General features: G+C 36.0%; 1 protein-coding gene across 1 annotated transcript; it reads right to left on the bottom strand.

The window, feature by feature from the left end:
- Positions 1 to 3,146: 3,146 nt before the first annotated feature.
- On the bottom strand, positions 3,147 to 26,221 carry LOC132556242 (dymeclin-like). The gene is made up of 17 exons (XM_060220627.1): positions 26,165 to 26,221; positions 25,407 to 25,563; positions 24,147 to 24,294; positions 22,282 to 22,428; positions 21,387 to 21,514; positions 19,711 to 19,795; positions 18,046 to 18,171; positions 17,071 to 17,192; positions 16,199 to 16,387; positions 15,376 to 15,557; positions 14,696 to 14,821; positions 14,055 to 14,168; positions 13,568 to 13,657; positions 13,181 to 13,270; positions 10,081 to 10,263; positions 9,303 to 9,422; positions 3,147 to 8,157 (listed from the first exon to the last, which is right to left on the bottom strand). The coding sequence occupies exons 3-17, from the start codon at positions 24,284 to 24,286 to the stop codon at positions 8,011 to 8,013; spliced, it is 1,989 nt and encodes a 662-aa protein (XP_060076610.1). The 5' UTR covers positions 24,287 to 24,294; positions 25,407 to 25,563; positions 26,165 to 26,221; the 3' UTR covers positions 3,147 to 8,010.
- Positions 26,222 to 27,421: the final 1,200 nt, after the last annotated feature.

Here is a 27,421-nt window from a genome sequence, read left to right as displayed (position 1 = left end):
GTTATGTCATTCCGCGGCGTCCGTCGTCCGTCAATTATCATTTCCCCTCTAAAAATCGCAGCTAGTTATAAACGAATAAACCGAGATTTTTTTAACCAAATATGGTTATTTGAGAGAAGGACACATGTGTAAAGGGAACATTTTTTTTTTTTTTGAAATTGTGGGCCTCAGACCACTGGGACGGGAGGGACCGAATAGGGAAAATGGAGCAAATTCTTTCAAATCTTCTGTAGGGAAACTTGGTTTCTGTCCCAATATTTGGTCTGAAAAACCCTTGGGTAAAGGGGTCACTTTTTCATTGAACGATGAGTCTTGCACTCTTGGGCGGGAGAGCGGAGCGAGAAAAGGGAACTACAGCATTTTTTCTGTATGAATGCTAATGAAGATTCTATGCTAATTATCTTTTGAAGCATCTTTGAATGAAAAGGGGTTCGATTTTGTATAAATGATGAGCATCTGGGGAACAGAACAAGTTAAAATCTTTCTTGTCTGAAGCATCCTTGGGTAAATAGGATTCAGTTTTGTATAAACGGAAGAAGTGACTCCTTCTGGCGCCGGAGGTGGGGTGGTGGTGTTTCGGAGCCGAAAATCTATAACAAACCTTTAAAATATTTCTTCTTCTCTGGGAATGCACGGATTTCATCCTAATTTGTTACAGAAAATTCTAATTCTGTGTAAATAATGGGTCTTGGCACCCAGGAACCAGAGGGATAGTGCCCATGAGGAACAGGAGTGACGGAGTATAAGACCTTTAATAAAGTAAAGTAAGCCAGGTGTATAAGGTACAGGTCCAACATTAACCTCGATGATATTTCTGCCGACCTATTGTGATTTATCTCAGTTGTAGTACCATGTTTCCACGACTCGTACTTCTGAGCAGCACTGACGAGTCCTAGAGGCGCCGTGTGATGCAGTTCAATTCCCGATTAGTTTATTAAAGTACTTTTTTTTGTAATACATTTGTGTACATCTGTAAGTCAGCGACAAAGATCAGAAATGTCGCCGTCACAGACGATATGTACCCCAATAAGTAATTATTCATGATCAGAGATGTAATATATAAAAACTTGGAATACAGTCATCTGACACTAATTACACTGCAGATAATTTGTTTTATATCACGGATTTAAGATACATATATCTAAGTAAAGATAATTCTATTTATACTTACGGGGATGTTTGATGATCGCCAGCTTAATATCATTAGCAAATATTTTATTTCCTTGTGAACTACAAAGTAAATGGTTCCGTTAATTTGTCTCTGCACCAATTCTTAATTAACGGTGCAATATTAAGACGAAGCTACACGAAGGAATGATATGGCGGATCTTCAGCGGGGCCAAACTTCGGCAGTATATTTCATTGTGGTAACACTATAAATTCGGGTGACCAGATGGGATGTCCTCCTGGAGGGATTAAACAGAATACTTCATAGAGGTAGCACTATAAATTCGGGTGACCAGATGGGATGTCCTCCTGGAGGGATTAAACAGTATATTTCTGTGAGGTTGCGCTATAAAGTCGGCTTAATTAAGTATCAAACTATCACAAGGAGACTCACACAAGCGCACGCACACATGTACTTGTTTCGATTACATTGGGAGCTTCTGATAACCCTGGCTAAAGATAGAACATTTAACAATATAAACCAAAGGTAACACCGTATAATTGCCATGGGTTCCTCGGTAACATTTTCTTTAGTCGGTATGTTAGCTTAAAACGTATTTCAATTGTAAATCTGCGGTATAGATTTTCATTTAAAATTGAATTACTTAATTCTGTAGATATTTTGATCTCTTTTCAATCATGGATTTTGAGCTCTCTTGTTTTTCGGCCCTACATTCTAGGTTAATTCCTTCCAATTGTTTCTTTTCCAAAATACAGTCAATGCAGTGCTTGATTCGCCAGTTTTGGTGTGTGACCGGGGAATTCCGAGTTGTCCAGTCAGTACAATACGTGTTCCGGGAAACCAGTGACGTGTTACAAGACTATTTCCATTGGAAAGAATAAAGAAGATGGATGTGTCGGGTTTATCAACTTTACTACAACTGTCCTGTGACAATTCGACCTCTGTACGGCAACATCGTCCAGGTTTAGAGAAGTGAATTTTAAATAATTGGCTGTACTAGACACGATTGACCAGCTCCAGGTATGTTATGCCTTAATGCGTCTCTCGGTCGGAGGAGGGTAAGTGGTGAATGTGGTGGGGTGGGGCGGGGGGAGGGGGTCAGTATGCCTCTGATCTCTACAGGTGATACGAGCCGTCTCTCGTGGACCTAATACTACTGAACATTATACACAGTCATGTTAGTAAAGTTGAACAAGGAGGAAAAAATTCGAGAAAAGTTGGCATCATGTTGAGGTTGTTTTGGGTGATTATCACACATTTAATTCTTGAGTAAAATAATGTTAAAATATCACACAATGAAAGAGCTAAAATATCTCGGGATCGTGACTTATTCCAATACTATTATATAAATCTTTATGTTATTCACACTTCGATCCTTGTAGACAATCCTGATATCAGTAGGCTGTAGAACTAGAATGGTGCGCCAAAAGATAGCTGACGAGACCAATCTGGATACACAATCCTCCTCCATGGACTTGTCACGATTGGGTAGGTGCTGTTCACTGGTGTATGGCACAAATTGAAATTGTTTCCATTTCCATTTTAATCATCTCTCATTTTGATAATTTCGCCTGAAGAAATATCAGTTAAGAAGTATCAGTTTTTAGGATTAACACAGGGACCTATAATATATATATTTACATCCCCCTTCAACTACTGCAGCTATCCACTCCTCCCTCAAATATATCATATTGAAATAAATATTAAGTAAAACAGTTTGCAATATTGAGATAATTGTGAAATACTTTTGTTTAACAGGATTTGAAGAAGATTATGGCTCATTGTAACAAAAACTGGTTAGTAGACATTGCCAATGAAACATTGAAATGAAAGCAAGGTAGTGACTGATTGTTGAAAACAAGGTATTGACTGGTTGTTGACTAAATAGCCTGCAGTAGTTTCCTAATTCCTTCCGGTATTTGGTTGTTGAAAGCAAGGTAGTGATTGGTTGTTGAAAGCAAGGTAGTGATTGGCTGAATCAGACCACAAAATTTACAAACATTACAAACAAACAAAGTTTAGCTTGTCCCTATTTATTAGCATTAAATTATATAAATGACAACTTTCTGTGACCTCAAATGAAAAAAAATGTACATTATTAATGTAAACAACAAACATGACATAATCATCTATAAATATATCGCCAACAAATAGACAAAACAGCTGACCTTTGACCCATGACCTCTCAGAACTTCTAGTGGGTAAGTCGAAAGGTCAAAGTGTACCTAGACAAACTATATACCATTTGGAACACCTCTGGTAACTTTGCACTTCATTAATATGAATATTGGCAAAGGTCCCCTGATCAATCACACAAAATGTGTATAAATACTGACAATCTGAATCACCCCTGTAATTTCACCCCAGTGAATCCACAATAGAACAGTCATTTCATAACTGTGGAGCAGCTTAATTTTATCTCTAGGGTTAACAGGATATATAGTTTATCAATTAACAAAAATACCACTAAATTCCCTAAAGATTGTCAATATTCTGAATCTGTGGAAACAATTTGCTTAGTAAGTTAAAAACCCTGACTACAGATAAACGATGCAGTGCTTTGCTGTAAAAATGGCATCATTACACAAAAGGGACATAACTCAAATATTTTTCCAAACATATTTTCTCTGATAAACAAAAAGTATTTCACGTTATTCTACCAGGAGTAGTACTGATTACATTTTACGGTTTTAGAGAAATAAATAATCAATCTGGTAATAAATAAACCGATTGTTGCCGTAATCACCTACAAATTCTATTTCATTTTTACTGACTTAAGTGATAGTTCTTGCCTGTTGTGGTTATTACAGGATAGATACAATTCCTACACATAATAATACATCATGGAACATTGTGCATTTATATCCAAAATCTGTCTTTTTTATTCGTGATGCAGAGTTATCTATTCTTGTGAGCAGATATTGATTATAATGCCGTAAGTATTTGTTTTGTATTCTCACAAATTTACGATGATATTCACAGAATGACGCAACAAATAATATCTTCTTACAAGAGCAGATAACTCTGTCTTCGGAAAGGATGAAATTAACAATGATATAAACATATAGCCCAAGAAAAATACTAAACCCATACAAAATGTTCAATCAGAAGTCCATATATAATTATAAGTAATAATTTGTAACAAAATCGTACAGAGTTATAATTATGCAGGATTAATATATACAAAGGCAGTGATAAGTTAACAGGGATGTAAACCCATCCAAAACTTTTAACTTATATTTTATGTTAAAACTCATTCAAATTCTCCACACTGACTCACTACAAAGAACTGTTAAGGATAAAAACTACTGTAATTTATACCGCTCTTCTTTACCCAACTGGACTTGAAAGCTTTACCCATCAGGACCTGAAAGCTTTACCCAACTGGACCTGAAAGCTTTACCCATCAGGACCTGAAAGCTTTACCCAACTGGACTTGAAAGCTTTACCCAACAGGACCTGAAAGCTTTACCCAACTGGACCTGAAAGCTTTACCCATCAGGACCTGAAAGTTTTACCCAACTGGACCTGAAAGCTTTACCCAACTGGACTTGAAAGCTTTACCCAACTGGACCTGAAAGCTTTACCCATCAGGACCTGAAAACTTTACCCAACTGGACTTGAAAGCTTTACCCAACTGGACCTGAAAGCTTTACTCAACAGGACCTGAAAGCTTTACTCAACAGGACTTGAAAGCTTTATCCAACTGGACCTGAAAGTTTTACCCAACTGGACTTGAAAGCTAAGTCTAGGGTAAAGCATAGATTTTTCTAAAAAGAAAAGAAATTTCTTTAATAAAGTGAACCAAGTCAGGATCCCGTACAAGCCCAGTCTTATTTTAATGAGACCAATATAATCAAAACATCTGTCCCACCCTAGGACTCCTTTTTTCACTGTCCACACAATTAACTATTGGCATTAAAATAGATATCACCAGGATGAATTAGTTTAGTTTAACTATACAAGTACTTCCTGGATTAGCCTTTATAAATATATATTTTCATGTTCAAAGTTTTGAAGGTTTTCCACAGAAGCACTTGATTGTGTGGTTAAATCTTGTTAAAAAATCTGCTAGTTGTAAAATCCGTGTCACCATTTATCATTACTGTGAGATATGAATATATCTAGAGTACGAATTAATCCCCATGAAAATAAATCCCCACAAAAATGACTAATTTTGCAGTATGCAATTTAGTTGTTCAGAATAGGATTCAGACATATCAATGTGTACCACACAATATCTATATCTAACTTTCCTATAAAATAATTATTTTATTATTAATTTACTGAAGGGATCATTATTCAAAATCAGAAACAAAGAATAACTACAATATTCTAATGGTTCAAGTGACTTATACACTTAGGTAGTGTAAACATGGTACATAGTTTAGCAGTATTCTTGTTTTGGCACTTTCCACAGGTTATTGCACTAGATGTGTGCGCTAATTGGTTTCTGTATGTTGCGGATGTAGTAATTATGACTTATGTGTAAATCCATCATCGCGCTAATTTGCTAAAATGTGATAAAGTGCTGAAATTTGATTGCTTGCTAAAAATAAGTATGTTTACAGTATATATACCTTCAATATTGGAGATCGGACTCGTTCGGCTGATCTCTTCACCAGCAAACAATTCAAAATATTTCTTTCCTAGGAAGATGTGTAACCTTATTGTTATACACAGTAGTGTTGTATATAACAAACATAACAAATCAAGATGAAAATTTATCAAATGATTTGTTATATTAGAAATACCTAAACTAGAATGTAAACCTTTCATGTCACTTATATCATTGTCACCGTCATCGACAAAACGGACCAGGATGAAAAATTTTAATTCCTCTTATGAAAAAAAAATGAAAAAAAGGTGCAAAAGTCTGATATATATATATGATCAATGAAGTAATAGCAACAGTATGGACAAGCGAATTGTCAACTTTTCGAGGCAACCTTCATTGCTATTACTTCATTGATCATACATCTATCCCAGTAATTCGCATCAAATGAACATTTGTTTGTTAGGATCTAGTATCAATATTGAATCATACCGTCGATATTACTTACAAGATTATATATATATATATATATAAAATTTTCATTCAATTGTACCAAAATATCTGCAGGATACATTATGTTTCAACAAAAAATCTACATTTATCACAAAAGATATGAAAAATTTAATTGATAAACTTGCATTGTAAATCTATGTTATGACAGATGTTTAACACAATAATTGACTCACCTTCCAAAAAATAACTGGACGATTGACCTCTTTGCAAATGAATGTGACAACTTTTACCATCTTGATACACGAGATTTAAAATGCTATAGAAGTATAAATAGGTACCTGGTATATGCCTTGGAAACAGCCTTATGATTAACATGATAAACTGTATTTGAAAGACAACAAATAAATATGAACATTTTCTCTATAAATATCTACTCACACAAAATGAACGGTTTGCAAATAATATTTGACATGAAAATCACTCAGGAAGCACAGCTGTATATACATCTACACAAAACAGTGTTAAAATGATCAAACAATGCTTTCTGTGAACCTGTATTTTCATTTACGGTAAGTGGACAGATAAGAATATAAGTGCTTTTTACATTATGAGATTTTGACAGAAATCATTATTCTTGCATTGTGTCATGCTTTTTAAATCTTTATTGAAGAGAAATATGCTTACTGTGCTATACAAAATTTTTCATAAATAAATATTTTTTTTGTAAAGAAATATTGATCCAAGTTGTGTCCACAGTTTATCTCAAGTAATTGACTTTGAGCAATACAAACATATTTCATTCCATTTTACTAGGAATAGGACATGTCTCACACTTTCTGATAATATCATGGTATTAAACCCAAAACATTGAATATTTTTATATGAACAATCTGGTGACAATATCACAGATCTAGTAAACTCTGATGGATCTTTTTACAAGTGTGATCTTGTGACTTACATACATATATATGTAGGCTATATATACAACATTATAACATAGTTACAATTTATTGCTTATCATTCCCCCAAAACAAGGAATCAACTCTCCACTCCACAACAATATTCTCTTCTGTATATTCAGGTCTATACTTCTGACTTATCAATTCCCTGCGACTGAAACAGTTTAATTAGATACTGTAGGTATCCAAAACATTGTTCTCAATGCCTATGGTAACACTTCTATATCCTCGTTGCCCCTGGTAACACAATTGTATCCACGTTGCCGTTGGCAACACAATGTCTACTTGTTGCCCATAGTTACAAAGGGGCCTTCCAGAGACTATTTCAAGATACTTATGGGAAAGGAACTCTGCTTGATATGTAAAGCGAAATAATAACACCACAGAATGATGACCAAATATGGTCTTGGCTGTTGTGATATCCGACCACCTGGACAGTGATTCAGTAATATCGAATGACCTTGACCCTTTGTTTGGTAATGATCATGATGACCTCGACTACACAATTTTGGAGACTTAAAAACTTTGACTGGACAAAGTCAAAGTGATTTTGACATATCTGATCATACCGTCTCTCCAGTACAAGCACCATCGACATTGATTCTAGTCCTGAAGTGCTCAACTGTAGTCCAGTGATTATGATATAAGACATGGCCAACTCTGGTACCCATTGGTATGACCTTGTTCATTGTCACACAGCAGATATTGACCATGGTCAGGTAAACGCACCTTTGATCTTGACTCAAAAAAGCTTAAAATGACCATAGTCTAATAATCATAGTACCATGGTAATCATCACCTTGACAACTGCCATATACCTGTGGTCATGACCTTGACCTTGTCACTCCTAATGTATTATGACCTTGACCACATTTTCTTTCTAAGTGACCATGACTGAAGTCACCCGTAGGCTATCAAGACGACGTGAGAGAGAAGAGGACAATACGCGAGGCGTTGAAGTACATGTTAGATGAGTGATACACTAGTGACCAGATGTAAGGGATGAAGAATTCCTCCGGCGATTCTTCTTCTACGTATTTAAACTTCAGATCCGGGAATTTCTGAAAGAGATGTAAATATTGTTTTAAGTCAATGATAATATAAAATCTGGTTTTGAAGTTTATAACAAAACTAAACATGTAAAGAGAACAACTTTTTTCAGCAAAATTTTGTCTCCCGTTTATAAACCACTTGTTTGAAATGGCTACAGCCACTACTGTATTTGACAATAAGTATAGTGTTGTTTCTGAAAATCATTAAAGCTATAAGTTTATTTCTTTATCATTTTTGATTAAGAAAGTTAATCCGTCTATTTTACTTATTCATCTTAAATTTTCATACAAACTGAATTATCTATATATATAAATGTACATTTTTATGTTATCTTCACCAAGACATTAATATTCTATACATCTATACATGAATATCCTATACATTTATACATGAATATTCTATACATTTATACATGAATATTCTATAAATGAATATTCTCTACATCTATACATAAATATTCTCTACATCTATACATGAATATTCTATACATCTATACATAAATATTCTCTACATTTATACATGAATGTTCTGTACATCTATACATGAATATTCTATACATCTATACATGAATATTCTATACATGAATATTCTGTACATCTATACATGAATATTCTCTACATTTATACATGAATATTCTATACATCTATACATGAATATTCTATACATTAATATTCTACACATTTATACATGAATATTCTATACATGAATATTCTATACATTAATATTCTACACATTTATACATGAATATTCTATACATCTATACATGAATATTCTATACATGAATATTCTATACATCTATACATGAATATTCTATACATTAATATTCTATACATTTATACATGAATATTCTATACATGAATATTCTATACATCTATACATGAATATTCTATACATGAATATCCCATACATCTATATATGAATATTCTATGCAAACTAGAATCAAGTAAGGTGTAGAACTTGAGGCTTTGATACTACTTGCCAAGTATGAATAAAACTTCAGACATTACACTGATTCCAAATGTAATGGGACAGACAACATGGGCTGAATGCCCCCAATCCCAATTAACTTGGGGGTGGGGATGGGTGGGGGTGGGCTGGGATGTTGGGAATAATGGATTTTGTCTGAAGGGTGCTATGTTATTTGTGTCCCTACCCTTAAATGATCTCTTCGGAACTGTTTGGATCCATCTTTGATCAAATCCAGTACTTCAGCAGGAGATACGGTAGCGGTATGGCCATTTTGTTCTAGCTTTGTGTTAAAGAATGCAAGCACCTGTGAGCAAAAAACAAAAACATTGTACAATAGTTGTACATTATTGGTTCAAAACGTGATGAAATCTAATCAGTAATATCTACTGTTAAAATCTGTTTACCATAAAAGTCGAAGAATACCTTAATACCTAACTTTTACATATGGGGAGGGGATAAGTATAGATGTCCCCTCTCTACCACATTTCTGTATCCCATTCTCACCCTTTGCTTCATACTCACTTTCCTATCTTTTCTAGTCCACTGAAAGGCCAAAAGACCATAATAGTGGAAGTAAAACTAATTCACTGAATAAATGAATAAATAAATAAATAAATAAATAAAGACGGGCTTATTTGAGGATATATACAGTAAGTATAAATGGTCCCCAGAAATTTTTATACTGATGAGCCTTAATGAAAATCATTGTAACTGAACCTCTCTAAAAAGACCACCTGTGTACAAAGGCCACTTTTCTCTGTTCCCTGGAATAGTCTTTAGAAACAGGTTTGACTACACATAAAAATCATTATATAAAGAATTATTAAAATTTAATGTACTCAGACTCTATAAAAAAAGTCACCTGTCTGTAGAGGTCACTTTCCTCTACTACCTTACATGGTCTTTATAGACAGGTTTGACAACCTTCACTATACCACATAAATAAAATTATGTAATCTTACTGTGTCAATGTTCTGTATGATGTCCTGGAAGGTGGGATGTGTCCTGAACTGAGCGAACAGTTCCTTACGATAGAGAAGTGTGTATATTAGGTTTGGATTGTGGTGGAGGGAGCTCGTCAGACAGGAATTAAGAATTTCTAACATCATTCGTATCACCTCCTCAAGTACTGCAAGGTCCTGCATCTGTTACACAATAAAATTAAAAAAAACAGTTACATGAATCTTTATCATATCTTTTCTCTTTCAATAATAATATAGCTACTTAATATTCTCTTTTATTAAGGCCATTTACTGCCCTTTGCTAATTTTGAACTATATCCCAGGCCTTAATGTCCCTAACCCTTCATCCCTTTCCCCATCCCTACCCCATTCCCTTCATCCCCAACCCTAATCCCTAGTGCCCTACCCCTTCATCCCTTTCCCCCCCTCCCCTACTCCACTTCCTTCATCCCTAACCCCACTCCCTAGTGATCCTTCCCCTTCATCTCCTACACCACTCCCTAGTGCCCTACCCCTTCATACCCATCCCCCTCATCCCCAACCCCACTCCCTAGTGATCCTTCCCCTTCATCTCCTACCCCACACCCTAGTGGCCTACCCCTTCATCCCCATCCCCAACCCCACTCCCTAGTGCCCTACCCCTTCATCCCCATCCCCCTCATCCCCAACCCCACTCCCTAGTGCCATACCCTTTCATCCTCATCCCCAACCCCACTCCCTAGTGTTCCTTCCCCTTCACCTCCATCCCCCTCATCCCCAACCCCACTCCCTAGTGATCCTTCCCCTTCATCTCCTACCCTACACCCTAGTGCTTACCCCTTCATCCCCTACCTCTTTATCCCCATCCCCCTCATTCACAACCCCACTCCCTAGTGATCCTTCCTCCATCATACTTACATAGTCCTGTCCTCCTCCATCATACTTACTATGTACCTGACTCCATCATACTTACATAGTCCTGTCCTCCTACTATGTACCTGACTCCATCATACTTACATAGTCCTGTCCTCCCACTATGTACCTGACTCCATCATACTTACATAGTCCTGTCCTCCTACTATGTACATGACTCCATCATACTTACATAGTCCTGTCCTCCTACTATGTACATGACTCCATCATACTTACATAGTCCTGTCCTCCTACTATGTACATGACTGACTCCATCATACTTACATAGTCCTGTCCTCCTACTATGTACCTGACTCCATCATACTTACATAGTCCTGTCCTCCTACTATGTACCTGACTCCATCATACTTACATAGTCCTGTCCTCCTACTATGTACCTGACTGACTCCATCATACTTACATAGTCCTGTCCTCCCACTATGTACCTGACTCCATCATACTTACATAGTCCTGTCCTACATATGTACTGACTCCATCATACTTACATAGTCCTGTCCTCCCACTATGTACCTGGCTGACTCCATCATACTTACATAGTCCTGTCCTCCTACTATGTACATGACTGACTCCATCATACTTACATAGTCCTGTCCTCCTACTATGTACCTGGCTGACTCCATCATACTTACATAGTCCTGTCCTCCCACTATGTACATGACTGACTCCATCATACTTACATAGTCCTGTCCTCCCACTATGTACCTGACTATGTACTATGTACTGACTCCATCATACTTACATAGTCCTGTCCTCCTACTATGTACATGACTCCATCATACTTACATAGTCCTGTCCTCCTACTATGTACCTGGCTGACTCCATCATACTTACATAGTCCTGTCCTCCTACTATGTACCTGACTCCATCATACTTACATAGTCCTGTCCTCCCACTATGTACCTGACTCCATCATACTTACATAGTCCTGTCCTCCTACTATGTACATGACTGACTCCATCATACTTACATAGTCCTGTCCTCCCACTATGTACCTGACTCCATCATACTTACATAGTCCTGTCCTCCCACTATGTACCTGACTCCATCATACTTACATAGTCCTGTCCTCCTACTATGTACCTGGCTGACTCCATCATACTTACATAGTCCTGTCCTCCTACTATGTACCTGACTCCATCATACTTACATAGTCCTGTCCTCCCACTATGTACCTGACTCCATCATACTTACATAGTCCTGTCCTCCTACTATGTACCTGACTCCATCATACTTACATAGTCCTGTCCTCCTACTATGTACCTGACTGACTCCATCATACTTACATAGTCCTGTCCTCCCACTATGTACCTGACTCCATCATACTTACATAGTCCTGTCCTCCTACTATGTACCTGACTCCATCATACTTACATAGTCCTGTCCTCCTACTATGTACCTGACTCCATCATACTTACATAGTCCTGTCCTCCTACTATGTACCTGACTCCATCATACTTACATAGTCCTGTCCTCCTACTATGTACATGACTGACTCCATCATACTTACATAGTCCTGTCCTCCTACTATGTACCTGACTCCATCATACTTACATAGTCCTGTCCTCCTACTATGTACATGACTGACTCCATCATACTTACATAGTCCTGTCCTCCCACTATGTACATGACTGACTCCATCATACTTACATAGTCCTGTCCTCCCACTATGTACCTGACTCCATCATACTTACATAGTCCTGTCCTCCCACTATGTACATGACTGACTCCATCATACTTACATAGTCCTGTCCTCCCACTATGTACATGACTGACTCCATCATACTTACATAGTCCTGTCCTCCCACTATGTACATGACTGACTCCATCATACTTACATAGTCCTGTCCTCCCACTATGTACCTGACTCCATCATACTTACATAGTCCTGTCCTCCCACTATGTACATGACTCACTCCATCATACTTACATAGTCCTGTCCTCCCACTATGTACATGACTCCATCATACTTACATAGTCCTGTCCTCCCACTATGTACCTGACTGACTCCATCATACTTACATAGTCCTGTCCTCCCACTATGTACCTGACTGACTCCATCATACTTACATAGTCCTGTCCTCCCACTATGTACATGACTGACTCCATCATACTTACATAGTCCTGTCCTCCTACTATGTACATGACTGACTCCATCATACTTACATAGTCCTGTCCTCCCACTATGTACCTGGCTGACTCCATCATACTTACATAGTCCTGTCCTCCCTTTGCACTCAACCTCTACCGGCCTGACTCCATCATACTGTACATAGTCAAACTGTAAGAGAAATTCACATTTAATACACAGAACTCATTTACGATTCTGAATAGGTAAACAGGAAGAGGCATTTTCACCGATTTAAAATTCTCACAGACTATCTCTAACAGTGAAGTAAAAGCCATGTTTTTCTTGAGCGACTTGCCCATATTTTCAAAACCCACTACATCACCTGGAAATGAAATATCAATATTATGAACATGGAAAAGTGAACCAGAAATATACCAACAATATATCTATAGTATAACTTGATGACACGGTTTGATTGTGACAATCTGAGCGTAACCATTACCTGACAAGCCTCTGTGAGACATAAGGATGGAGATTGGTAAACTGTGACGACATATTGGCAAGGGCAGCCAGACAATTGGTGTGTAAATATTTATCCTGAAAAATTAATAAAACAATCTTTCAACTCTTAGATAAAAACATAACCAGTCAGTTAATGGAAAATATGCATCTTCAACAAAATGGAGTCAGTAACAGTTATTTTCACTAATTTCTTGTAATGTTTTTAGATTGCCCTTTCAAGGGCACCGACATACAAACTGATTGCCCTTTCAAGGGCACCGACATACAAACTGAAGGCCCTTTCAAGGGCACTGACATACAAACTGATTGCCCTTTCAAGGGCACCTACATACAAATCGATTACCCTTTCCAGGGGACTGACATACAAATTGAATTACGTGTATATTTTTGTTCTTAAGAGCTTAACACAAAGTCTAAAGGCTGAAGTGTCAAAATATAAAGGCCACAGTGATTATTAGTTTGTTGTATGTACCCTCATGCGAGTCATATTATACTGTATCGTCCTGATAACCACCAGAATCAGCAGACCACCAAGCGTTATCTCAGAAATCGGCCTTTCTTTGAACCAGGGAATATTTCTAATCACCTGCAATTATATCACCAAAACAAAAAATAGAAAAGTTTTGAAAAACCTACAAGTGTTATTTCTCTCTCTTTTTGATGGAAATGAAGGAGAATAATGATAACAGAAATAAAATAACGTTAAATAAAAAGCTCAACCACCGTTAACTCTGTATTAGTATTAACAGGAACTTAAACATGTAGTCGTGTCATTTTCAATATAACACTTTAAGTCCTTAAAATAAAATCATTTCCATTCTGATTTAACTGAACACATAGAACATCATTTTTATTTGTGAATAGTTTACATGACTTTAAACATGAAAATTGAACATGATTTAAACAAACACATAAGTTGAATAAATATATGTGATTTCCAACTAACACAAAAATTTGTAACAATTTAAACAAACACTGAAGTTAAACATGTCTACATACTATTTAAACAAACACTGAAATTGGACATGTCTACATACTATTTAAACAAACACAGAAATTAAACATGTCTACATACTATTTAAACAAGCACAGAAACTGAACGTGTCTACATACAATTTCATGAATGGCTTTGTTGAAGACATCATCCTCACTGAGTATGAGGAGAATGATGAGGGCCATATAGATATGGTGTGAATTTCTGTCCTGAGCGTGGTACAGGATCTTCAGTAGTGGCATCACCTGACAAGTAAAACATACTATAATACATCAAGATTACTTAAAACATGGAACTAGTTTCTGTAGTTTAAAGATTTCATACAAGAGCACACACTTAAAATACAATTCTGAAATTTCTATTACATATTTGAAAATAAATTCAGACAGGCCAATTAAATCTGTTGGACTTGATCTGAACCTGTCCAAGGATCCATGAGGTATCATGAACACAGGCTTTGTACACAGGGATGAATGGACATATACACAAGTCCTTACTATGTATTGTCCTTTACTAGTTAGATTGGGGGTGGGGTTAGGGGTTTGGTATAATAACCAATGTAATTGCTTATATACCAATAGGGCATGATATTTGAAATTTACACATATGAGAAACTCTTAACTTTACAGGTAATTATTTTTGATAGGTTCAACTTTTAGCTATTTTAAACGGCGAGATAACATCGTGAAATTTAGATAAATCACAATAAAGAAAAGCATGATACATCTCTTGACTTGTGGTAAAATTGTGAAAATTTGAAACATCAAAAATCATTTACAGCAGTTTTTAATGTTCGTACCAGTTGATCGATATTTGTCCTAGACAATATAAACGCCTTCATTAGTGTGTTCCGGTGTATAAGTAAATATAAGAGTAGTGTTGATTGGTCATCTCTAAGGGCAACACATAAGGCATCATACAATTGGCTGAAATCTAGTTTAAATGTAGCTGGCGTCTTAGTCGGACTTGAAGAGGATGGATCTGTAAAGAAGAAAATATTGACTGTATTTAGATATTTGGTCTAAGTAGTACATTCAATAACAGTTATGGACCTTTGACGAGGTCAAAATGGGGATTTAACAACCTGGCAGAAAGTAACCCCATATAGACCGAAATCAATCATTTCATATTATGTTGGTACATATTTATCAGCAATATAACTTTTGCCTTATATAAATATCTTTATGAAGTAGTCTTATCTTCAAATTGAACATTCCAATACATTGTAAATTTTGTGTATTTCCTTAACAGAGAACAGAACATTCAAAACCTTTCAATATCTAAAATGTCTGAATTAGTATAACACAAATTATACTCTTCCAGGCTGTATATGGACTAGCTGACCTAAATTCAGTAATGTGGAATGGGATGGCTTATTTAATTTTATGCAAATGGAGTCCTTTGTTATATATCAATCTGCACATGAAAATCTCTAATCCAGTCAAAACAAAAGAAAATCTGCACATATGTGATGCATTCTGTCTGATAAAATATCGATCTCGTGTAACTTCAGAGGGGATATAGAGAAAAACACTTTTCTGCAGCAAACAGTGATGTACCATGGAGCACAAGAAACAAATTTAGATAAAAGCGATCTATATTTAACATATTTCTATGTATACCTTGTGAGTTTGTAAAGGCAAACAGGGCCTGTCTGTAAGGGTTGTGCATGCTGTGATCTGTTGTACAGTGATTGGTCAGCACCAATAGAAATAAAAGGCTCTGATTGGCTAATAATGTCTCGTGATAATCTTCTTCCTTCTTCTCTGCAGCTCCTCCCATTCCTAACGTCATCACAGACCAAAAACTTGCTAAAAAATTAAATTGTTTTATGTTATTAACCAGTTAGTAGAGACCTGTCTCACACTTATACTACATCTACTTCATCTGATGAATAAATCTGTTTTATTCTTCTGACTAAATCAAAATTTCAAAAGCTTCAGAGCCTCAGACGGAGTCAGGAAAAATAAAAATAATCTTAACTCCACCACTGAATTAAGATGTCGCATGAAAATGTGTGTAAACTCCACTAAAGGCCAAATTAAATTGTTGGGCACTGCCACACTTAACAAAAAATTTCTACTGGTTCAGATCCGCAGACTTTCGTAAAATCTCAACCACTCCAACACAGACAACCTTGATACTCTAGGGATTAGGCTCACTATTGTTCTCTAAACCCTTGAAACATGCCAGGGTAAAATTGAAGGTTCCATGTGTGATACCTTGTAGACGAGAAGACTAGTACGATCTTTTGATGTATATGAAACGAATCTCTTGGGCGCATATTTGTATGTTATACTTGTTTTGAAGTTGGGTGTTGCGCCTGAATTCGCTCTAGACCAGTTAAATAACCCCTGGAGTATCAACGATGCTAATGACTCTATTTAAAAGTTGAAATGAACTTGTGTAAACACTCTGACTTAACGTCAGAAGAAATTGGTGATTTCTCGTTAAACTAGACAAAAATAGCAGCAGATCTATATCAGCAATTTACCTGCAACAGAAGCCATAACGCTACTGTTGTCACCAGTATGTTTGTAAAGCTCAGGGGGACATTTCTCTTGACCCGAAAAGTTCCGCAACAGAGACTTAACTAACAGGCAGGCATGGATAGAACTGAAACAGCAAAGCCATATGATAATGATTGAGCACAAAATTCATGTATCTTCTGTAATTTACCTGAATTTTGTCCATTATTGCATAGACTATGGAAATTAAAATTGATTTATTTTTCCTGTTTTTAGGGAACAGTTACAATTCTTAAACAATTGGTGTACTAATTTGAATAAAAAAATCATAGCTAAGAAGAGTTTTTAAATATGTTTAACTGGACTCGACTCTATAGCTGAGAACAGATTTCTCTGGTAGTGGTAACTGAAGGCCTATACTTGTTAGATGTAACCTATATAGGAAAAAGCTTGTGATAATTAACATATAGGTACCATTATGTAGACTGTTGTTCCATCATCATGTACAGAATTAATTAGTACTGTGGTTGTACTGAAATCAGCTCAGGGAACCAATACCATATCTGACTAAAAGATAGGGACACACCTGGGCTACAGGACACTGAAATACTTGTACATAAGGCTACTGAACAGTTATAAATAGGGGCGGGCTTACTACAGGACAATGAAATGGTATCTATAATTCTTCTGAACAGTTATAGATATGGGTGGGCTTATTACACCACAATGAAACAGTATCTGTGATTCTACTGAACATCAAGAGGTATGGGTGGGCTTATTACAGGACAATGAAACAGTATCTGTGATTCTATTGAACAGCAAGAGGTATGGGTGGGCTTATTACAGGACAATGAAACAGTATCTGTGATTCTATTGAACAGCAAGAGGTATGGGTGGGCTTATTACAGGATAATGAAACAGTATCTGTAATTCTACTGAACCACAATTAAATGTGATAATTTTTTTGATAACTGTTATCCGATTTCAGGTTAATGACTTACCATCGGCCCTGCATGATATACTTGTACAGGACAAACTTGGAGGCAGGCTGCGGCTGAAACATCTGTAGTGACAGCAGCACTAACAGGGTGTTTAGGGCCTCAAGGTGAAGGGCATAGGTAAAACTCCTGTTCATTAAATAAGAATATTTTGGTTGGAAAGTGTTTCATTGATTTACACAGAGTTTTATACCACGAAGAAACTTCCCGAATCAAGAAAAAATCTGTGTGAATTTTAATCATTTTGTATCATAGTTTTGTCGCGACACCAGATAAATTTTAAGAGGTAATAAATATTTCATCATGTATTAAGCAATTATCTATCCAACTTCACACACACACACAAGCTAGCTAATTGACTAGACAACTGAACTGGCCATATCAAGGAGCCATCACATTCAGTACATGTCTATTTAATGGGCTTGATGTCTGTTATTACAGCCTTTCAGCAGAGGAGTATTCAGTAAAGTTACAAAGACTAGTTGATATGGACTGTATCAATGTTGGTATCAGATGTACTGATATCACAGTTATACTATACATATCAATTATTATTATTATTATTACATTCTTAACAGCCCTTCAACACATAAAAGGTCATTATGGCCATCAAACAGATAACACACACAGCGATCCAAAAAGGAAATAACATTAAACAAACCAAAAGGTAAAAGACAAATGTTAAACATCTTAAATGGCTATGTTAACATAAAAGATTAAAATGGTACGTCATAGTCTATTATATAGACCAACATCTTTCAGGTAATGTAGAATTTTACAAATCTCAACAGTTTCAAAAGGGATTTTAGACATGTAATGTTACGATAAAAACGTTCTCGAGTAGACAGAAGGTCACTGCAGTCCAATAAAAAAATGTTTAACGGTGAATGGCTCATCACATGCTATGCACCAAGGATTATCTTCACCTTGCAACATATATGAATGTGTACGGTATGCATGACCCATCCGAAGACGGGCAAGGACAACTTCGTCTCGGTAATTGGCTCTATACATATCAATGTTGGTATCAGATGATATCACAGTTATTACATACATATGTATTATAATGCTCTTTCCACATTCTGTATTTGTCTGGTGCAGATGAATTACAAAACCATCCGTCAGATAAAATGCATCTGTGACCTTTGACCCCATGACTTTTAAAGTTTGTAAGGAATGTAGTTTTCATCCATGCCTACAATACTTTTGGAAACATATATGAAATACTAACAGTTTCTGAGATAATCAGCTATTACCACATGGACTGTTTTACTTACCAGGTAACTGTGTCATAGGCCATGACTATAAAAATTGAGAGAACCTAATGATCGTCAGGGAACACTCTTGTATAACAGGAATGCAAAGTTTGGTCAAAATCTGTTAATTCTGGGAGGAGAAGGCGGTACAAATGAACGAGGGCGTAATTATCTAACAATACATAAAACAGATACTACAGCACAGACTACTTACAGGACTGGAACATCAACTAGGAGCTCTAACGGTACAAATGAACGAGGGTGTAATTATCTAACAGTATATAAAACAGATACTACAGCACAGACTACTTACAGGACTGGAACATCAACTAGGAGCTCTAACGGTACAAATGAACGAGGGCGTAATTATCTAACAGTATATAAAACAGATACTACAGCACAGACTACTTACAGGACTGGAACATCAACTAGGAGTTCTACCAGAGAGTTCATCAGTTCTTCTGTCAGAGGTCCAATGTCCTCAGGATCGGCATAACCTGACAAAAACAAATATAAATAATCCTGTTGGCCTGGATGGAAGTACATCAGGCGTCCTACTGCGGGAGGACACTTGTTTACAAGCCAGCTGATCAGGTCAATGACCTTTCAGTAAGGTAATTAAACCCTGGTCACCAAGGTTACACAAGTGTTACCACTGCACTCCCATCTAAACAGATAATAGATTCACACTGCTGTATAATCTTTGTAATCTTTTGTTCCGTTGATGTTTTTATACATTGTTGATTGATCCTGTAAAATCAGGAATAATTCTGATTCCTTTTCACTGAATTTGTAGATAAATCTAAATCCATGAATTTATAGGTAAATGAAATGATGAACAATGTTTACGTTAAATGTTGACACGGATTATAACAAAGTGGATTTTGCGAGATTTAACCAATAAATCAAGTGCAAATGGAAATATATTTTTTTGAAAACCAGGAAATTGGAGTCCCACTACAGTCCATGTTTTTACAATAATTAACATTTGATTTTTATTTCTCAAGATTTTTTCAAGTCTACGTATGATTCGAGGGGTACTGATAGATTTAGAAGGTATTACTGTATTAATCCATCTAGTAACATGAAAAACTAGATAACATGGATATAGAAACCGTTCTACTATTCAGACTGGTTACAAAGTAATAAAGCCAATGCAACTGTAGTTCAATAGTGAAGGGCCCAGAAAAACACCAAGTTTTAAAACACAACCATTGTAGTACAAACAAGAATTTTGTGAGTTTTCTCACAGTTCTTAACAACATTGCTAGTATGACTGATACTCAAACATGCAGAGCAATAACTATAGGATGTCCACTATAAGGTCCAAAATGCTATAACTGCATACCCTACATATGTCACCTCCTATGTCTTGATAAGTTAACTTAAGGGTGTATGCCACATCTATTACCTCCTATGTCCTTAAAGGTTAACTTAAGGGTGTATGCCACATCTGTTACCTCCTATGTCCTGATATGTTAATTTAAGGGTGTATGCCGTATCTTTTACCTCCTATGTCCTGATATATTAATTTAAGGGTGTATGCCACATCTGTTACCTCCTATGTCCTGATATGTTAATTTAAGGGTGTATGCCGTATCTTTTACTTCCTATGTCCTGATATGTTAATTTAAGCGTGTATGCCACATCTGTTACCTCCTATGTTTTGATAATTTAACTTAAGGGTGTATGCCACATCTGTTACCTCCTATGTCCTGATATGTTCATTTAAGGGTGTATGCTGTATCTTTTACCTCCGATCTCCTGATATGTTAACTTAAGGGTGTATGCCACATCTGTTACCTCCTATGTTTTGATAATTTAGCTTAAGGGTGTATGCCACATCTGTTACCTCCTATGTCCTGATATGTTAATTTAAGGGTGTATGATGTATCTTTTACCTCCTATGTCCTGATAAGTTAACTTAAGGGTGTATGCCACATCTGTTACCTTCTATGTCCTAAGTTGACTTAAGAGTGTATGCCACATCTGTTACCTTCTATGTCCTAAGTTGACTTAAGAGTGTATGCCACATCTGTTACCTTATATGTCCTAAGTTAACTTAAGGGTGTATGCTATGCTTATTACCTCCCATGTCCGGCGGTTTAGCCTCAAACTGTTGAATAATAAGCTCCTCACTGAGATGTTCAACAAAGTATTTACACAGACTTCTGATGATGAAGAGAGCATTGTAGGTCTGCCAGGTAAAGATATTACTGTAACAAAAAAAATCAGCCATTATTACCAGCATTATCATGCATTAGGCTACCACCTCCTTATAAACCCATCCATGTGCATTTCTTTTGAGTAAAATTCAAACAAAGATAATATCATGAAAATTCCTTAGGACTTTATGTCAGCGGAAGTAAAATGGCCCCCTAGGCTAACTGCAGGATATCTTACCGATGATAATTCATATAACAGTAATTTTGATGGATTTTGTTTAAATGAGTCCAGAGCACCAGAAACTTTAATGAGTTCATATCCACTTACAAAGAGATAGAGTGGGTTCTGGAATCTTAAGTGAGTCCCACAGAAAAAGTATGAGTCCTTAAGGTTCCTTATATACAGGTGTGACAATGAATTGGAATAGGATGTGACAGAACACAACACAATGGACAGGTAACACCATAAAATGGTATACATATATTACAGAAACTAAATTTAATATGTTCTGCTTACAGATAATGTTTCTTTATGTCAAATATTAATAAAATATTTAAAAAATAATCTTGCAACTATTTATCTCTTCATATTAAAATTGCACATGGCAATCTATTTTGGCTGCCACGCCATTTTAAAGTTAACATCAAAATTGTAGTAAACAGGTCAATGATGTGATATTGAATTGTGAAAGTTCCACTATTATCATTTTTTTCATATAATTTACATGTATAGTTATATCAAATACACAAATTCTTGTGTGGATTTAGTTTAGATATGAAATTTTCTAATAATCTAAGGGAGATAACTGAGGTCTTACTCTTCACATTGGGCTGAGGCCTTCAGCTCTGTCGCCCGTACAAGAAAGTTTCGTACAAGTGCTCCAAAATTTCCTGATCGTGCATTGTTAATAGCTAGTGTCTTACAGATTCCCACTGTAGATTCCTCTAGGAGTTTACCGTCAGCACTGAAAAAAAAATCCAAAATGTCTCAATAAACCTCCAGAAATTTACAATTTGTGATGAAATAAAAACATGAAGTTGTCACAAACAGTGTAAAGTACAAGAAATAAACTTCTGCATTTGTTCATGTTGTACTACAGACATTCTTTATCCAATAAATTGTTTTATGGCTTATCCTTTCATTAAACTGACTGACAGGTTAATTTCATAGAGACTTACTTATTCATTAAATAATATATTCTAACATACTAGATTAGAGTTTGACTAATATACTAATGATATTGTGACACCTGTTGATGATATTGTGACACCTGTTGATGATATTGTGACACCTGTTACTGATACTGTGAAACCTGTTGCTGATATTGTGACACCTGTTGCTGATATTGTGACACCTGTTGATGATATTGTGATGATATTGTGACACCTGTTGATGATATTGTGACACCTGTTGATGATATTGTGACACCTGTTGCTGATATTGTGACACCTGTTGCTGATATTGTGACACCTACTGATGATATTGTGACACCTGTTGATGATATTGTGACACCTACTGATGATATTGTGACACCTGTTGATGATATTGTGACACCTGTTGATGATATTGTGACACCTGTTGATGATATTGTGACACCTGTTAATGATATTGTGACACTTACTGATGATATTGTGACACCTGTTGTTGATATTGTGACATTTACAGATGATATTGTGACACCTGTTGATGATATTGTGACACCTGTTGCTGATATTGTGACACCTGTTGTTGATATTGTGACACCTGTTGTTGATATTGTGACACCTATTGATGATATTGTGACACCTGTTGTTGATATTGTGACACCTACTGATGATATTGTGACACTTACTGATGATATTGTGACACCTGTTGCTGATATTGTGACACCTGTTGTTGATATTGTGACACCTGTTGTTGATATTGTGACACCTGTTGATGATATTGTGACACCTGTTGTTGATATTGTGACACCTACTGATGATATTGTGACACCTGTTGCTGATATTGTGACACCTGTTGATAATATTGTGACACCTGTTGTTGATATTGTGACACCTACAGATGATATTGGGACACCTGTTGATGATATTGTGACATCTGTTGTTGATATTGTGACACCTGTTGATGATATTGTGACACCTGTTGATGATATTGTGACACCTGTTGATATTGTGACACCTGTTGATGATATTGTGACACCTGTTGATGATATTGTGACACCTGTTGATGATATTGTGACACCTGTTGTTGATATTGTGACACTTACTGATGATATTGTGACACCTACAGATGATATTGTGACACCTGTTGTTGATATTGTGACACCTACTGATGATATTGTGACACCTGTTAATGATATTGTGACACCTACTGTTGATATTGTGACACCTACTGATGATATTGTGACACCTACTGTTGATATTGTGACACCTACTGATGATATTGTGACACCTGTTGATGATATTGTGACACCTACTGTTGATATTGTGACACCTACTGATGATATTGTGACACCTGTTGTTGAGATTGTGACACCTGTTGTTGAGATTGTGACACCTGTTGTTGATATTGTGACACCTGTTGTTGATATTGTGACACCTGTTGATGATACTGTGACACCTGTTGATGATATTGTGACACCTGTTGTTGATATTGTGACTTAAACCTGTTGACTTGCCTATTAATTAGGGTCACACTTACCTATTGATAGGTATGAGGAAGGAGTAGGAGAGAAGTTGGTTCCAGAAGGGGTCTATAGGGTTGATGGCAGTATTACCAGCCAGACGTTTGAGGTAGTCATTGTTGGCCAGCTCCCCCATACTACTACTGTTGGCTCCCATCTTTACAGCTGACAAGACATAAACAACAGACTTGTAGTAAACAATTGTTATATTCAATTCTAGTCTTGATTATTAGTATTCTCATTGGCATGGTTTCAGATTCTACAGAACATAGTTTTCTTCATGACATGGACTGGATAACTATGGTAGGTATCCACTGAAACACAATTCTGTTCTATAGGCTCAGGTGTCAGCTCTTTTAGAGTATGCATTTTATCAGGGGCACATAGCCTAGGAATGATTTTATTTCAATTTGTTTTTGTAGTTTACTTATGTGTGAACTGCATCTATTTTACAGCTGTTAAATGATGTTTGCTATGTTGAAATATTTGTAAAAAAAAAGTTCACACATCAGTAAACAGCAAAAATAAATTATTTCTTATATTTATATTTTGACAGGTTTTCTTTATTTACACTAAAAAAAACATAGTGTCCATTCATTGGATGTTACATACACTGCCGGAACAGCCGAAAACTGATAGAAAAGCAGAATTTGACAGCAAATGTGATTTTCATGAAGTAAACATTAAATTTTTATTAAATTTTTGTGTGATATTTTGAATATTTACATTTCAATTCACAGATGTTTTAAATTTTAGACTTAGTAAAACATGAATTAAAAAATACAAATATTTGAAGAATCATTATCATGGATTCACATAGAGTATAGAGACTTCCCACACGCAAGACTTGACATTTACTGAACTGTAAACATCAATTTGATGGAAAGGCTAAACATAGAATACACAATAAACATTAGTAACACATCATATGCCCCTGACTTTATATATATTTCTGATACTGATGCATTTTAAACAATTCAATACAACTATTGTATTAATGAGAAGTCACAACTTTATTTCTTGTTGGTCTTGTGTGTGGCTTATGGTCTGATGCAGCATATATTTGGATCATATTTATAAAATCAATTAAATTTGTTGGTGGGGTCCGTATACCAGTGTGACCAATAACCCAGAAAATATGGTAATGATTTACCAGCAGCTTTTATTGGAAAGTTGAAAAATGGAAAGATACAATAATTTTACTGCAACTGTTACATCTCAAATGCTAATAATTGGCAAGACTTTTTTTCCCCTGGTATTTAAGGGGAAATATTTACCTGTTGTAGTTAAGGGGTTATGGTATAATCTACTGGTTGGTACACGTTGAACTACCACATGTTACCAATTTAATTTTGTCTGTCTGTTTGATGGAGTTATTTCTGTTTCTTTAATCTTCTTTGTAGTTCCTTTTATCAAATGTTTCTCTCCTTTAATCTGAAAAAGAGAAAATCATGTGATGAGATCAACCAATTTTAATATTAAGGTAATATCTATGACAACACATTTCTGCTCCTGAGCTCTCCTTTTTTTTCAACACACAAAATATCAGCTGTCTGGCCTCAAACTTTCTGTAGCATTTAGTCATGTATAGGAAATAATTTTCTGATTGACTTTTCAAAATCACATTATCAAAATGTATGACAGACGACTGAAGGACTAACTGGAATTTTGAGGATACCAATGTCAGTTTCATACCTATTTTCAAGACATGACTAAGATTTTAGGTGGATTGTTTACATAAAATGATACACTTGTCGCATGAAAATTTCCTTAAATTGCCTGACCCGATGTCCTTTTTATCACGTACGCTAGACATACAAACTTTACACGATGTAAGTATATTTGCTACTTTATCAGATTCACGGTCACTACACTTGCAATCGCACCTGTAGATTAAATTTGCCTGTCAAAATTGCGCATATTATTTTATTTCCGTCTATCGATAATAAGTTGACTGAATCTATCAACAGTGACTGATGTAGTCGGTTTATTAATATAAAACAACGTAAGCGCATTAGTTAAATATCCTCCTTACCTGAAGTGAACATTGATAAACACGCCTCAGATTAATGTTGACAGCTTCCGTCGTACACAAGATGGAGGCCACGTTGCACGCACGCGTTAAATACCACTTCCTGTTTCCTGTCAAAAAACGCGGATAATTTTGAAACGGCGATAAAACATGGGAGATAACTCCTGAGGCCTTACAATTTTTCTCTTTACTCACCTTATTTGTGACTGTAATAATAATACGCAGCTTACGTTTTGGCTTGAGAATCTCTAGTGAATCTTTGAATTTTTCTAGGAAGGCGGAATAAATCAAGATAAATGACTTACTTCATGGGTGAAGTGATTTAGGGAACTATCCTTTGTTAATAAGCGGGAGCAATAACAACTTATATGGACATCGTCAGCTTCGTCACTCAAATGGAGGATGTAGAGGAGTTGGTTTTTTTTCGTGCAGGAACGTAGCAGAGCTAGGCTTCGCCGTTCATGTGAAGGAATAAAGCGGAGCTTGGCTTCGTCAAATTGATGGTGTAGCAGAGCTATGGACATCAGTGATTAAATGGAGAAATGTAAAAGAGCTGGACTTCATTCTTCAATCCAGTGGAGTTCAACTTTACCAATCAAATGAAGAAATGTTGAAGTTCTGGATTTCTGTCAATCAAATTGATCAGAGACATATATATATATATATATACGTCTCTGGATTGATGTAGCGTAGCTAGTCTTCGTTAATTAGGTGGACACCGTCGATAAAGTTGAAAATTGGCAGGGCTGGACTCCGGAAGTCTGAAGATTATATCTTGCATTTGACTGTAGACAAACTAGGAAATTAAGGTTCATTGAATAAAAACTTCCAATAAAAGAATGATTTGTTTAGTTGTGTTGTGTCTAAAGAAGTTTAAGCTTTTGAACCAATATCTTTGACTTAAAAAATGAACGTCACGTTATACCGTAGTGGAGATCGACTGAACTGATCATCTGTGATTACTATTTTTATGTGGATCAAATCTGCAGGATTCTGGAGGTCTAATGTTTTCTTTTACCAGAACTAAATGATGTATTAGACAAAAAATAGACTAGAATATGTTACTCGTATCTATTGAGTCCTTATCAAATTTGATTCTTTTCTCGAAATAATAACTGCTGTTTGAATATTTGTTAAGGTAGTGTTAACTTCATATCATTTCCTTAACACACCAGAAGGAAGTGGTGGCTGTCAGCACAGCATCAGACTTCGTACCCCGGAGGATGTTCTAACTAGATTACTTTATTGTTACCTTATATC

The sequence above is a fragment of the Ylistrum balloti genome, unplaced genomic scaffold (assembly GCF_031769215.1).
Source record: "Ylistrum balloti isolate Yb309-2 unplaced genomic scaffold, AGI_CSIRO_Ybal_v1 Utg370556, whole genome shotgun sequence".
Lineage (NCBI taxonomy): Eukaryota > Metazoa > Mollusca > Bivalvia > Pectinida > Pectinidae > Ylistrum > Ylistrum balloti.
This window is presented reverse-complemented; position numbering and strand designations above follow the sequence as displayed.

Excerpts from the sequence above, each read along its gene's own strand:
- LOC132556242 (XM_060220627.1), bottom strand. The coding sequence starts at position 24,286 with ATGGGAGCCAACAGTAGTAGTATGGGGGAGCTGGCCAACAATGACTAC. Across the intron at positions 21,515-22,281 it reads GCCTCAGCCCAATGTGAAGA|TAATATCTTTACCTGGCAGA; the intron begins GTAAGACCTCAG and ends TTTTTGTTACAG. Across the intron at positions 18,172-19,710 it reads CTAGTTGATGTTCCAGTCCT|GAGTTTTACCTATGCCCTTC; the intron begins GTAAGTAGTCTG and ends TTTAATGAACAG.